This window comes from Leptodactylus fuscus, chromosome 5 (genome assembly GCF_031893055.1).
Source record: "Leptodactylus fuscus isolate aLepFus1 chromosome 5, aLepFus1.hap2, whole genome shotgun sequence".
In the NCBI taxonomy this organism is placed as follows: domain Eukaryota; kingdom Metazoa; phylum Chordata; class Amphibia; order Anura; family Leptodactylidae; genus Leptodactylus; species Leptodactylus fuscus.
In genome coordinates this window covers 31892806-31908162 of record NC_134269.1, presented here as the reverse complement: position 1 = coordinate 31908162, position 15357 = coordinate 31892806, and the positions used below count along the sequence as shown (strand labels likewise).

Sequence of the window (15357 nt, the reverse complement as noted above, 5' to 3'; positions counted from 1 at the left end):
ACTGGAGTCACACTTTACCTATTCATTGCCAACTTGCTGTGTCCACACAAAAATGCCAACTGGAGATCTTCTCATGCCTTTGACCATAATGGTCAGCCATTTGTGATGGAGTCTGTGTTGGTTGTTGTCAATGATTTGGCCTGTTAACTTTACAACCCCGTGAGCCTTGAGACTGCAGGACAGTACCATGAGGACATGGAAGCCTCTGTCCAATCCAGATTTGAGGTCTAGCACGAATACACTTCATGGATCCTTTATGCTTCGAGCTTGTACTACTTATGGGCTTTTCTGGTGCCATATTTCTTGTTTCAGCAACATTTCCAACTATGTCTCATGACATTAACCACGTCCTAGTGTATTATTGTAAGATATTTCACTTTTTTTAATCTACCGCAAAGAACATTTCTGTGGGTCAGTCGTGTATTTTATTTTTTTTTTGTTATATTTTTTATGTTCTGGTCCATTTGTTGAAAAATATGTTCAAAGGTTTCTCTCTCTATGGCCATGGTGGACCGTGTCTTAATTTTGTGCTGAACAACATGTTTTTGCTGTGTGACAATTGGGCGAGTGCAGCAGTCAACCATTGGCAAATGAAAAGTCCCTGCACCTACCTCACAACTTCTTTTAATATTTACAAGGGTCCCGGAAGCTGAGATATGAGGAGTTGTATGTTGGTCGTCCTCCCATTGTAAAGCTGCTTTAACACGGGGAAATATTTATGCCATCAAAAATGTTTTTTGGATTAAAGATGGATATTTTTACTGTAGTTAAATTTTTTTAGTCAGAGTGAAAATCCCTGGTTCAGTCAGATCTGTCATCAGATTTATTTTCGTTGGAATTAATTCATGAATATAACATGCCCCGACTGCCCAGAAAAGTTATGTATTAGGCCTTGTTCACATCTGTGTTGGTAATCCGTTCTGGGAGTCGGCATGGCCCCGACCCCCCCCCCCCCCCGAAAGGACTACCAAACGTATTGGCAAGAGGTGAGCAATGAAAGACTATAGACTATAATGGGGTCTGTGTGCTTTACGCACGGTCTCCACACGAGTCATGAAGACAGGAAAGTAGATTGTGAACTACTGTTCTGTCCGTATGTACAGAAAGCACACGGACCCCATTATGGTCTTTGGGGTCCGTGTGCTTTCACAGTACACCGCGTGCCAATGCGTTTGGTAGTCCGTGCAGGGGGGTCCCCCGAATGGATTACCAACGCAGATGTGAACGGGGCCTAACACACTTAGGAGGCCTGAGAGGTTGGATACAGTCCAAGGAGATATAGGACTGCATCCAAACTCTTTACCAACAATGACTTGGTGTTAATGTCTCATCCACCAAGTTATCAGAGACTCGCACCCAGTCCCTCTTGGTTGTTTGTGCTAGATGGAGGGCTTCCTGCAAGTTATTATGAGGATGCCCACCTGGCTTTTGCCTTAGCTCATGTGTATCCTTCTTCTTCTGCATTTTGGTCTGTAAATTGGTGGCTGCCATTTTGAGCATCCCAGAAATTTGCTCCTCTCTGGTGACCACTTCATTTCATATTTGCCAACTTTCAGGTGTTAGTTACAGGGAGACCAGTGGGTGTGAATTTTTTTCTGAGTAGGCCACGCTCACATTGGGCCACTCTTTGTGAAGTGGGCAATCAAATGTGCTGGCCATGGCCCTGACTGACCTATATAAAGTGTGTGTGTCACTTGTAACATGACTGGGAACCATTCGTACACAAGACCGTTCCACTAGGCCCAGGAGATTTTCCCATTCTTTCAGGAGTCCGGGAGGTCTCCCCTCTTTTTGGGAGAATTGGCAACTATGATTTATTTCCTTAATGTCACAGGCAGACACTGACATCTATGGGGAAGACCCCAACAAACAGAACCGCATACCCCAGCTCTGTGGACCCTAATAGTGTGTCATTCAGGAAGGGCTTTACTGCCATCAAACCAGACTATTCCTCTATTGGGTACAATTGGGCTTTCTATTCTTTGGTTACGCATTTATTTAGATGGCAGACTGTGTATAAAGCGCTAAGGCTTAGTTCACACGTGAAAAAAGCCTAGCTGATTTTGTCACTGATTTTTCAGCGTCGCTTTTTTTGGACACTGTTTTTTGCATTGGACTCTGTTTTTGACACTGTTTTTGACGCTTTTTCAGTCATTGTTTTTTTTGAAGCTTTTTTTTTTTTTGCATTACAATAAAGTACATGATTAAAAAACCGCTAGCGGTTTCAGTCGCTGTTTTTGCCAAAACAGCTGCAAAAATAAGCGACCAAAAACCGCTAGCGGTTTTTTCAGTGCCCCATAGACTCCTATTCATTTTTTCAGGCGTTAAACGCCTGAAGAAAGGTCATGTTGCTTCTTTTTCTGCTAGCAAAAAAAGCTAGCAATAAAAAAAGCTAGCAGAAAAAAAAAAGCTAACAATTCACATAGGGCTACATTTTATGGAGGCTGATTTGGCCGCAAAATCAGCTGTCAAAATCAGCGTCCATGTCCCCGTGTGAACTAGCCCTAAGTGTCCAATGTTTGTCTTATCTGTAATCTGACCGGCGGCCATTTTGCCTCCTCCCTCCCCATAAAACTACACCTTGCTACTCCCAGACAAGTGTTGTTGCTGCCTAATACCAGGACAGTCCTGCTGTAGGCCCTGCTGCTCAGCCTCTCTGTCTGTCTCTGTCATTCCCTCTGATATGAAGCTGCCCTGACTTTCTCCGTTGCTCTTTTCCGTTGCGTTTAGCATGCCATCGCTTTTTGTTTAAAGGAGTCTGGGAATAAGCCTCCTGTGGTAACGTATTGTGCACGCCCTCATTTCCAACAATTCAAAGTTCCATTTTCGTTGATATAAAATACATTTTTTTTTTTTTGGTATAATTTTTTTTTGCTTTATTTTTGATCAAATCTGTTTTTCTTCCTCTTATGCTGCAAATAAAAACAATCAAATGAAATAAAAAAATTTTGCTTAGTTTTTAACCAATTTTCGAGAATATCGATAGTGGTAAGAGGACACCTAGTGACCACTATTGGTTTTGCGACTGAAAATAGAAGGCATATCCCTTTAATCGGTGTCTTGTACATGGAGGTAAATGTATATTGGTTTCATCTGTAGGGCACTTTTTTTTTGGAAGGGTGTATGGGACGTGAAGATGTAGCAGTCCGGCCAAGGTCCTTGAACCCAAGGGGGCCTAAAGGCACCTCTGCTGCATGGGGAGACACCAGTAATATAAATGGTTGGTGGGCGCAGTGTTGGACTGGTCCAGCGGAGTACCAGAAGATCCTCCAGATAATAATGGTCAAGCAGAAGACCCCCACATTTAGATACTGGCCTATTTCTAGGGGTTATTGAAGGGTTGACCCCTGATGGGCCCAAGGAACCTCAGTCCAACTTTGTTATAGATAGATTGTGCATTAGGACCAGGACGCTTCTTTAGTTTGGTTAGGAAGGTTGGTCTTATTACATAGGATTGACTTTCCTGGAGGTATCTATAGACTGGAGACAAGCTAATCTGGAAGGATGATTAAAGCAATGGAAAATAAATTTTCAATTCGTAAAAGGCCTTGGAATAACAAAAATTCTTGTCTCAATACTGTCTTGGGTTGTAAAGCAAGGCTGCAGAAGATGGAGACAGTATCTCGAGATCGTCTCTGCAATTCCTGTCTGGTTAATATAGACATCCGACACACATTGGATAATTGACTTGCCTTGTCTCAATATGTCATCTCCTCCTCTTCTGGCACATTCTCGAGTGATCCCAGGATCGGGCCATCTGGTGACCTGGTATGGCCACTGCACACATGGTATTATCCCCGTTTACGTGCTATTACAGTATACGAGCTGCCTATGGTGTACCAGCTGTGTTGCTGTTGGAGGCAATATCCATAGTAATGCGACTCATTATCCCCCATGGATAACACCAAAACACCGATCTGAGATTGGTTTTGTCTGTGTAGAGTTGTATTCTGTTTTTAGGCTGACTACAATGGGCAAATGTCTCCTGAGCGTTGATGGTTGGTGAGACATCTGCCCTAATTCTCTTCTCCGGCAACGTGCAGCCCTATTCTCATGATACAAAGAGTTTCCTAAATGTTGGGAAATGTTGAAGAGCTTCCGATCATGGGACGCATTTGGTTTTGGAAATACTACCACTGTAGCCAGTACCTGACAACAGTGTTGGATTGAGGTTCCTTGGGTCCACCTGATAAAAATATTCTGAGTTCCACCCTCCAACAACCCCAAGGAAATAGACTATAGTACCCTTCTAATTTGGGTATCTTCTCCTTGACCATTATTGTGTTAGAGCCTGGAACCACTGTAAGATCCTCTGGTACTCTGATGGGCCAGTTTGACACTTGTTGACAAACTATATGGCCAGCATTGGGATTTTCACTTTCTTAAAGCTAGTCCTACTGTGATTTTTGACTAACTTTTCACCCATATTTGACTAAATTAGATGATTTGAAGACCACCTTCGCTAAGGTCAGGCCAAGATTCTCAATAGCACAATGGAAATGAAAATATTAAGGGTCTTTGCTGGTTCTGAAGGGTTATTTGAGAATCATCCGTTAAGAAATGGTGGCGAGTGATTGTTCCCAAAGTCATCTCCAAATGGGGTTGTCTTCTGCTGGACATTTACGACCTGCTATTTTGTCCAAGCCTGGGCCCACTTGAGGATCCTCAGCTACTCTGGTGGGCTGGATGGACCCGTCACGTCCAACTATATTGATGAAGATACATATTTTGTACCTGTTAAAGAGGAAAAGATAGGACGTCAACTTTTTTGGTGACGTTCTTTTGATACGATCCAGCTCAATATCTCAGCATTTCCTCCAGGCGGTCATTTTGTGACTTTGACTTGTATAAAAGGAAGAAAACCAGATTTGGTGAAATGTTTTTGTTATTTTTGTGAATGTCCCATTAATCCCCTATACGATATGAAATTTTGCCAGTTTTGTACGCTGTTCTATATATTTCTTTTATTGTATGTATATTTTTTATGCAGCTTGCTGAATGTGTATTGGTTTTGTGCACACACCCTTGTAGTGGCTGCATGTCTTGTTCACACGCCGGCCTGTAATCTATAGGATGATGTCTTTGTTGCACACACATAGGGTTTAGGTAATTGTTATGGGGCTTGTAATAAAACAGGCTCTCGCATCCACACCCTGCACTCCATGCTATAGGTTGCTGGTAAAGCCTAGTATATAATCGGCCTCTGTGTAACACCGGAGAGGGCTAGCTGACTGCCAGTAGCTGCTACTTTGCATTTAGTATATTTTACACGTGTAGACCCTATGCACCATGTAGCAGTCAGCCATGTTTGTTCAGTATACTTTACTAATCCTTCTTTTTCCTCCCTCCTGATTTCTCCACCAGATCCGGTATCGCAAAGACAAAGCTCTATCCAGACAGACCCCGTGTTTTACATCTGTATCATCCCTGAGAGACTTGTCGAATGGGAGTGCCCTGGCTGCCCTGGTCCATTACTACTGCCCAGCCGAGCTCAGACTGCAGGGTGAGTAGTCCTGAAATGGTCAAATTTTTTTTAGGTTTGCAAATTCCATATGATGACCCAGAAGGACTTTAGTGGTTTCCAACCAAAGGTGTTGGAATATCACTAGATTACTGCCTGGTCCCCAATAATCCTTAAAATGAAGGGTGCACAATTTTGTCCTGGGATACCAAATATCAAAATGCCTTCTAGATCCCAAAGCAAGTATTCTTGTAGATACATATGTCAGAAAGCTGGACACCATCACCTCCTGCTATCCTCCATTCAGTTGACTGATCTCTTATTGCAGATGAAACATAGGGGAGAGGTTCCTGCTGCATAAAGCCGACTCCATTGAGATCTAAGGAGAAAGAAGAGACCGAATGGGTGCTCCTTGGAGGATATATAGAATATGACTTTTCAGTGCTTTGTTTTTTGTTTTTTTCCAGATGTCTGTCTGAAGGATACCATGTCAGTGGCTGACAGTCTCTACAACCTGCAACTCCTGAGAGACTTCTATGCCAACCATCTGCCACCATCTTGCCCACTTTCCTTGGAGGACCTGCTGTATGTGCCTACTGCCCTGCGGGTAAGACAATACTGTTTTGGACTTCTTCCACCATGTCTACCAAAGGCTATTCTACCTGATATACCCACATCTTATTGCCCCGTTTACTTGTATTCAAGCACAAGTACAGTCAAGTTGGGGCAAATACACATTAGATGGGTGGCCAATCCTGGTTCGGCCAACATTCATCTAATATGTATGGCCAGACCTCTGTTATGTGGTCACATTGTTTCATGGTGGCTTCTTTCTTCTGCTCCTCTCATCAGGTGAATCTCATTTCGCTCTTAGCTGACCTGTATTACTGTTTTGAAGTTTCCAAACCTGAATTTGTGCAACCTAAAGGTAAGACTGTCTTGTCCCTTTGTCCGGCAGACTTCTCCTAAAGCGGATAATAAGTTAAACAGAGTTTGGTTTTCTTTTGCTGCAAATTTCCCTTTTGTGTTTTTTTTTAACCAGTTTGTGATATTCAATTTCAGATCTTCAGCCCGGAAATGAGAGTACAACACCCTCAAGTGCACACAGTGGGGGGTAGGTATAAACAGTCGGCAAAGTTCTTCCAATTCTGTTTGTTGATCCCGCGCCAGAATAATTTAGCTTTTTAACTTTTTGCAGGGTCGGGGCAAGGGGTATTGGGCAAAATTCCATTGGAAATAATGACACAGAATTTATGTATATTGCTATTTTGTTAACTTTTTTTGTTGTTACGGTGAAAGGTCCTGCACAGGTAAGGTCGCGTTACCATACTTACGCTGATCTTATTATTGTAAGAAGGTCCTGCCCAGGTAGGGTTGTGTGACCTTACGTATGCTGATCTTATTATTGTAAGAAGGTCCTGCACAGGTAGGGTCGTGTGACTTTCTTACAATAATAAGATCAGCATACGTAAGGTCACACGACCCTACCTGTGCAGGACCTTCTTACAGTAATAAGATCAGCATATGTAAGGTCACACAACCCTACCTGTGCAGGACCTTCTTACAGTAATAAGATCAGCATACGTAAGGTCCTGCACAGGTAGGGTTGTGTGACCTTACATATACTGATCTTATTACTGTAAGGTCACACGACCCTACCTGTGCAGGACCTTACATATGCTGATCTTATTACTGTAAGAAGGTCCTGCACAGGTAGGGTCGTGTGACCTTATGTATACTGATCTTATTACTGTAAGAAGGTCCTTCACAGGTAGGGTTGTGTGACCTTACGTATGCTGATCTTATTATTGTAAGAAGGTCCTGCACAGGTAGGGTCGTGTGACCTTACGTATGCTGATCTTATTATTGTAAGAAGGTCCTGCACAGGTAGGGTCGTGTGACCTTACGTATGCTGATCTTATTACTGTAAGAAGGTCCTGCACAGGTAAGGTCTTGTAACTATATGTGTGCAGATCCTGAAACCACAAGAACTTTGAGCCACTGTGTATAAGTGTCACCAGTCTAGGATCTGTATTGATGGGGCCTGGACTGGACTCTATTAGATTAGAGGGTCTGGTTGGATATGAGGTCTGAGGTTTGTCCATTGGGAGTAACCATTATAGCTTACAGGATTGGATCTAGGGTTTGTATTTGCACTAGGCTGACAGTACTTGGGAAGATGACCTATGTAAATGATAGAAAATATAGTAAAAATTCTGTGCTTCCCAGGTATGGTGTGTATGTATATGTATGACTGTCCATGTGAGTGATAGTGATGCCTATCCCTGGCTGTCCATATAGTACGATCCCTGTATTCTTTGCATCTACCAATATACTGGTAGGCAAATGATTTATGACATCAGAAGTTTAAGGTGGTGAGTATATAACTGGACACAAGCAAAGTGAGTCAGAACTGTTCCCTTTAACCCCATCACTGCCAGTGATCCAATATCTTGTCCCGGTCCTAAGCTTGATTCTATTTCTACCATACTGATTTACTCAACGTCCTTTATTTTCAGGGGTTCTCCTGTATTTAACTTCCGACCTGGGACCACAGGTAAATCAGTCTTTCCTGCAAAGATTTTTAGACTGTAAGTACTTTTAAGCAAGGCCATTGTAGGTCACAGTTGTCCTTGTCTTGTAGGATCATTACCTCACTCGTCATCGATGTCCCACATGGATGGATTCGGAAAGACCTGGACGAAAAACCCATTAAGGTGTGTTGGTATATTGTGTACAAGTTGGAGAATGCGATAATTAAGGATGCCTTGTATTCACTTTTTCTTTCTTTTCTTTTCCGTAGTCATCCGTTATCGCAAGCAGTCTCCTTTAGTATACCATTTGGGCTTGATAGTGATGTTGACATTGTAATGGGAAACCCTGTAAACATTCTGCGCTCTGTTAGCTCGGACAGTCTGACTCCTCCAGTATATGCTCCATCCTCTCCAAACTGTGTTACACGTGCTACATATACCCCTCCTGAGGATGGAGCAGAATTCCCAATGCAACCCCGTACCTTCAAAAAAGTCCCATTAACTGGGAAGGGAACCAATGACCTGCAGGTTCAGGAGAAACCAAGTGGTGGACAAGGAACACAGACTGATCTCCCAACCATTGAAGAAGCTCTGCAGATTATCCACAGCTCTGAAACCCGACTTCTCCCAGAGGGAGCACCAGATGGTTTCTATCTTCACTCACCAGAGGAATCTAAGCCATCTAAAGTGGAAGAGGAACCTGTCCCAAACTTGGGTGTCTATAGGACTCATGACACTTCTAGAAGACTCTCGAGAGACGATGACTCTGTTCTGCGGGATAACAGCCTGGATTCTGATGCAGAGGAGACTAGACATACTCAAGAATCTAGTCGAAGCTCACTCAGCTCTCAGGCAGATTCCTCAGCTGGGTCAAGTTCAAAGATGACAAGTTTTGCTGAACGCAAGAAGAAACTTGATGCCAAAGTTAACTCAGATGGTTCACCATCTTCGGTACCCATTAACTCTCCTAACACAACCACATGGGCACAAAAAGCTGAGGAGTCCCCAGTTAAGAGCCCAGCCTTGAATTCTGAGATGAACCAGCTTGGGGCTAGGCTTGAAGAGAAAAGAAAGGCTATTGAGGCCCAGAAAAAAAGAATAGAAGCTATATTCGCAAAACATCGACAACGTATTGGAAAGAGTGCCTTCCTGCAGTTAAAAAGGAAGGATGGAGAAGACGATGGTGAAGATGAAGGACTAGATGATTTAAAGTTGTCACCAGATGAGGGGCTTCCTAAAGAAAGTATGGATGAGAAACTTAAGAAGCTAAATGAAGAAGATGACGAAGAGAAAAATAATGAAAAGATTCCTGATGCATCTCTGAAAAGTCGTAGTGAGAAACAAGTTAGTTTTTCCCCGGAGGTTACGAAAGCAGGCCTAGAGGATAATCTTGGCGAGTACAACCGGGCTGTAGCAAAGCTGAATTCTGCACTATCTTCTCTGCAGTCAGACATGAAAAGACTATCAGATCAACAAGAGAAGTTGATGAAGAAAGAAAGTAAAGCCTGGGTTATACCAGCTTCAAAGTCTTCACCTCCAGCCCATCGTCCAAAGTCATCACCCCCTACCAGACTTACAAGAGAAATCCAAACTCCTCGTTCTTCCCCAGCATCCCCTTCACAGTCACCTTCACGTATGGCTCCAAAATCTCCCCAGCCCAACACCAGAAGATCGCTTCAGGTACAACCGGTTACACCTAAGAGTCCCAAAAATACTCGTCCAGTTGAACTTAAGATTCCACCTCTCAATAGAGTGCTCACCCCTCCACACAATGTGGACACCATACCTCACTTGCGTAAATTTTCTCCAAGCAAAGTTCCAGTCCAGACACGGTCCTCAATACATTTCGCAGAAGAAGAGAATGAAAATGATGACACCCAACCAACTAATGAAGTTCATGGTAACTCGCGACCCGTGGCTTCGGTGGTTCCTCAGAGCAGTGGACTTGGGCCATTGGCCGGGGATGATAAGGATGCAAAGCGAAGTAGTTTGATTGAAATCCCATTATCTGAATTACAACCCACAGAAGATGCTGAAGTAGATGGAATGGACTCCTTAGAAGGAACGCCGGGGGAAGAAGGAGGATTGCAGAGAGGTGTTGGATTCTTCTTTAAGGTAAGAAACGAGCATGGACTCATACTATAGCTAATCTTATTCCCAACATTTATTATGCTTTGTGTCTCCTGGTTAATTGTTTCTTCTGGAGATGAAGTAAATGAATTTGATGGAAATCATTTCCTGTCTTCAGGGTGAGGAGCGGACTGAGGATGAGATGGCACAAAGGAGGGCGGCTCTGCTGGAGAAGCAACAGAAGAGGGTAGAGGAAGCACGAAAAAGGAAGCAATGGCAAGAAGAGGAGAAGGAAAAGAAAGAGGAGGCCGTGTAAGGGTTGTTTTACCTGGATGGGTGGAATTGCATTAGAGGGCATAGGCGTCTGTGGGAAAGGTATGGGGGGGGGGGGGGGGTTGGTTGTTATTGACAGACCTGTAGGTAGTAATTTCCTTAGCCATTAGATAAAGCGCTCATGGCCGATCACTGAGACTAGTATATGGCTGTCAAAACTCAGCATAACAGTTACCTTCATTCCATGCCCTGATCATGGCTGGGAAGGAAGGTTTAGCTTCTTGTTCAGAAGGAACTTTAGATCACGGCAGATGATGACGATTACCCTTTTTCTACCTTAGACCACCAGGGGTGCTGGTATTATACTTATACTTATTACCGTAGACCACATGGGGTGCTGGTATTAACTACTTCACTGCCTTAAAACATGAGGTCTGCAAACCTCACTACACCACCAGAAGACTTAGTATTGACTCCTACACTCGATAACCCTATCTAGACCACCTGGGATATTATTATTAGCATTCTGTAGTCATGTCATATACTACCACCAGTATTCATCATTAAAGGGGCATTCCATTTCTTTAAGATCTGGTGAGGGTTAAAATAGCACACGGTGTATACTTACCTGTCCGTTTGTTCAGGGATCCAATGGAGAATCTTCCTCTGGGTCCACAGTCTCTGTTTACCGTCTTCTTGTGCATGAGCGTCAGCCAATCGGTAGCTGAGCATGGTTGCCCTGTTTGAACAGATCATCACTGCTCAGCCACCAATTGGCTCACTTGCTGTGTGGACCCAAGGTCAGGAAGACCCAAACAGAGACTTTAAGATGGACTCCGGCCAAATGGACAGGTAAGTATATAGTATTTGCTATTTTAAGCACCTCCATGCTGTAAAAATATGAACTGGAACACCCCTTTATCCATTCAGTCATCAAAACGTAGAAGGAGCAACATATTCAGAATTATTTGGTCAGATCTGGATGTGAACTGTTGTATCCATTGATATGGTTTGCTGACTTTTTGTGATTTGTATTTACAGTCGACAGCAGCAGCAGGAGGAGCAACAACGCAAAGAAGAGGAGGCAGTGCAGCGCCGGGGGGACTTCACCAGACAAGAGTACCAACGTCGACAGCAACTGAAGATCATGGAGGATCTGGATAAAGTCCTTCGACAAAAGCCTATGACTGTAAGGGCTGTTAAAAAACCTCGACCTAAGACAGTCTTCCATGATGACTCTGTTATTTCTAGAAGTCCCATGAGAGGACTGTTAGGTAAGATTGACAACCACGAAGGATGGGATAGATTCTACAGCAGGGGTTGTTAGAGAGATTATAATTGACCTCCTTTTACTTGATTTTTAGGTTCCAAGTTGAGTAAAGTCTATTCTCAGTCCACCATGTCCCTCTCTACGGTGGGGAATGACAATGGCAGTGGAACGTATAGAAAATCCCCTCGATCACCTAGGTAAGAACTTCATCTCTCTACACGTTGGTTTATGGAAACTCCTTGGCTCTCATGCCAACATATCGTTGGTCATAAAATGATTTCCGCCATGGGGATACTTTTTGAGATTTTCAGTAATGAGTAATTTTTGAACCCACAGACTTGTAAGGAAATTTTCTTGATGTTAATAAATTTTTCCCTGTCCTTCTGTTCCTTTCAGAGCTGTCTCCCCATCTGGACTAGTGTCTCCCAACCGAGCTGTCTTCACACAGAATGGAGACAAGGACTGGGATACTGGTTCTACAGCATCTTCTCCAGCCTCCATCCCAGAGTATACAGGTAATCTACTTCTTGTATTGCTCATGACTCGGAAAACTTCTCCGTCATATCCAGCGCTGATCATTGTTTTAACCAGCTCGCGCTGTAGGTCAAGGTCTACCCAGCAAATGACAGAAGCCAAATTTCTTATTTCCTTCCATGCATGGTCTTCTGTTAAAGTGACCACCCCAGCTGTAGGAGACAAGTGGTCACACCAATATATGTTTCCTAAAAAATTTTTCTTTGCAATTTCAGGGCCCCGTCTATACAAAGAACCAAGCGCAAAATCAAACAAATTTATCATCCACAATGCATTGTCTCACTGCTGCCTTGCAGGCAAAGTCAATGAACCGCAGAAGAACAAAGTGTTGGAGGTGAGTCGGTACAGAATGGCCCAGTCCATCCCCGGTCATCTGCTTATAGGCTTAAGATATGTGATCTAGGTGTATAATGTTTGCCCTTGGGAAATTACAACTTCCAAGATGGCTTGACATCCATGTCGTTGGACGACAAGCATAGGGTGAAGACCCCAAATAATTTTCCAGCGACATACTCCATTTCGGATAGCTGTCCATCCATTATGTGGGTTTTCAGTAGCCTAGATTTCCATTGACCTAATTCCCTGTCATGGTAACATCACTGGAGGAGGTACCAATTTGCAGTATAATTAAAAAGTGAGTGCCAATTGTTTTGAGGTATTTAGGTCATATCGAGTTGTAATACTGAACAACATCTGAAGTTGCCTCGGATACATAATATGAGATTAGTTATGGTTGGGCAACATTATTTATGCAGGAACTGAGTCCTAGAAGAACCAAATGTAATAACATTTCTATAGATGTTCCCCCTAGGTGGTATCCAGAATGGCAGGTGGATAAGTGATTTGGCCTCTTGACTTCTGCCAATGCGTGACACGAACCGTACCATAATCCTATTTCTCTTTCCTAGGACATAGAGAAGAGTCAAGCCAACCATTTTCTCATCCTCTTCCGTGACAGCAGTTGCCAGTTTCGAGCGGTTTATACCTTCTCGTCCGAGACTGATGAACTAACTCGTCTGGCAGGCTACGGACCGCGATCCATTAGTTTGGCCATGGTCGAAGAGATCTACAAGTACAGTTCAGACCGCAAAAGATTCACTCAGATACCCAGCAAGACCATGTCCATGAGTGTTGATGCCTTCACCATCCAAGGTCACCTCTGGCAAAGCAAAAGGCCCACTACTCCCAAAAAAGCCAGTACCCCTAAATGAATATCCACCTCAGAACTGTACCAATTTAGTTAGTTGGAAAAGCCTCTTTTTCTTTTACTTCTACCGCTTTATTATTTGACCCCATCGGGTTTGTTGTTATTACTGTCTCTGGGAACACTGGTGAGGGAGCTAGAGTCCACAATATAGGCCAGGTAGGTGGCTATTCCTTAAGTGTTCTCGGGATGCTGAAGACTTTGGTTGTATCGGCTACAATCTAAACTGATGACCGTGGCAAAGGACTGGTGTTTTATGATGTTTATGAATGTAGGCCCTGTAGCTTCCATCTCCTCGTGCAGGATATGAGTTCTCTATGATGTGCCAAGCTGGTGCCTTCCATGAACTTGGTGCCACATATCTATCACTACTGTAGTCAACACCAGTTTTGCATAGGTGCCTTCTACACTTTATACAGTACAGAATGGCAGACGTCTCTGCTCTTGAGGATGGACAATGATTTTTTGCATTCTTGGTCATTATGGTCTTCTGTTGGCTTGCTACCTTCTGAGGTGATCGATCCACTTGACTTCCTCCTGAAGGTAGCTTAGATGTAGGCTTTGCCTCATGCCTGCATGGCTACTTCATCCACTGGGTCTTGTCACGATAATTTACTGCCCTTCACTTATTTAGCACATTATTTCACTGCCCGTTCACCATGAAACGCAACCACGGCCGACTCCATGTTGGGTATCCACTGCCTCGCCTTCATCACATACATGGCTCCTCTGGTAGCTTATGGTTCAGTGTTGTACCGCATGTCCAGTGCTCAATGAATTGCCCTTGTCTTGTATTTGTGCTTGCTTACATCACACTTGAAGATACTTCCTCCAGCTTTTGGAGCGCTTCATGTAGGAAGGGTGTTTTTCTTTTTTTTTTGTCTTTTTGCTTTTATGTAAGCAGCTGTAATCTATTTTTCTTTATTTTAATAAATCCTAAGTTACAGGGGCTGGATCCTAGTAGCCTAGGTGACCCTGACATAAAAAGGCAAAGAAATGTTGGTGTTGTTTACGTTCTAGCCACTAGGTGGAGAATGAATCCTTTTCTTTGGTCTCTATGTAGATAATTTGTATATTCGGAATAGCCGGGCCGAAACCTGGTTTTGAAGCTGTTTATATGTATGAATTGTGGTGGGAATGAGTTATGGGCTGCACATGTTCTGCCCCCTTTAAATCCACTTCTTTCCAATAACTTACTGGTTTGTATCCTCTTGGGAAATGGGGCAGATGCTTGACACAAGCTCCCTAGGCCTAAAAAGCATAGGGAGAGGTGTTTGTTTGGATCTGGATTAGTTTCGCAAGCTTGGTGCATGTACATACTGAGCCACCTCCACTGAATTGGTTAATAAAACAAATAAGTAATCTAAAGAAGCCCTTATTCCATATACATAAGCTATGGCTACTCACGCAGTAGTAGATATCTTTTCATTCTTAGGGAATGCTGATACTTGTAGTTCTTTTTCCAGCCAAAAAAAAACTTGCTTTACAATTTGACCCATTTTTGTAGTCTTATCAGCACAAGTAATGTCAGTATAAAATTGCAGGGAGGGTGACTGTACTCTGCACAAGCACACTTTGTAATACAGCGGGTGGGCTCTTGTATCCCCTTACAGAGCCAGGTTTTGTATTCTGCTGCTTGGACATATACGATCTGGAAAGCTCCCTGTACATTATTGCTTAGATGTATACAGTAGCTGTAGGGTTGGTGTATTGAATGGTCTAAAGAAATGTCATTTTTGGCCCCTAGGGGGAGTGGGAATATCGATCATATTCTTACTGTTGGGGTGCTAAGCCCTGCCCCTGAGGATTAAAGTTACACCCCCACAGAACTCAAGCAATGCATCAAACACTATTTATAAACCTACTACTACATGGATGAATTGTAGGCGGCGCTGTCTCAGCGAGTCTGGACTCCATAGCTGATGACAAGCTGCCCCGCCACATGTATTTATAATATACATACAGATTTATTATAAATATCTATATTAAATGATTTTGCAATTATTTGTAT

General features: G+C 43.2%; 1 protein-coding gene across 3 annotated transcripts in view; it reads left to right on the top strand.

The window, feature by feature from the left end:
• Window positions 1–15074, top strand: part of CAMSAP3 (calmodulin regulated spectrin associated protein family member 3) — a 62766-nt gene extending 47692 nt beyond the window's left edge. For 2 of the 3 annotated variants that reach the window (XM_075272824.1, XM_075272825.1), the window contains 13 exons: window positions 5365–5503; window positions 5929–6068; window positions 6314–6389; window positions 6524–6575; window positions 7981–8018; window positions 8106–8178; window positions 8265–10110; window positions 10244–10377; window positions 11380–11612; window positions 11703–11805; window positions 12005–12123; window positions 12358–12476; window positions 13051–15074. In XM_075272824.1, the coding sequence (XP_075128925.1) occupies window positions 5365–5503; window positions 5929–6068; window positions 6314–6389; window positions 6524–6575; window positions 7981–8018; window positions 8106–8178; window positions 8265–10110; window positions 10244–10377; window positions 11380–11612; window positions 11703–11805; window positions 12005–12123; window positions 12358–12476; window positions 13051–13353 (3375 nt within the window). In that variant the 3' untranslated portion in view covers window positions 13354–15074. Of the gene's footprint in view, window positions 1–2730; window positions 2779–5364; window positions 5504–5928; window positions 6069–6313; window positions 6390–6523; window positions 6576–7980; window positions 8019–8105; window positions 8179–8264; window positions 10111–10243; window positions 10378–11379; window positions 11613–11702; window positions 11806–12004; window positions 12124–12357; window positions 12477–13050 lie in introns of all 3 variants that reach the window. The other variant, XM_075272823.1, reaches the window with a different exon arrangement.
• The last annotated feature ends 283 nt before the right edge of the window (window positions 15075–15357 follow it).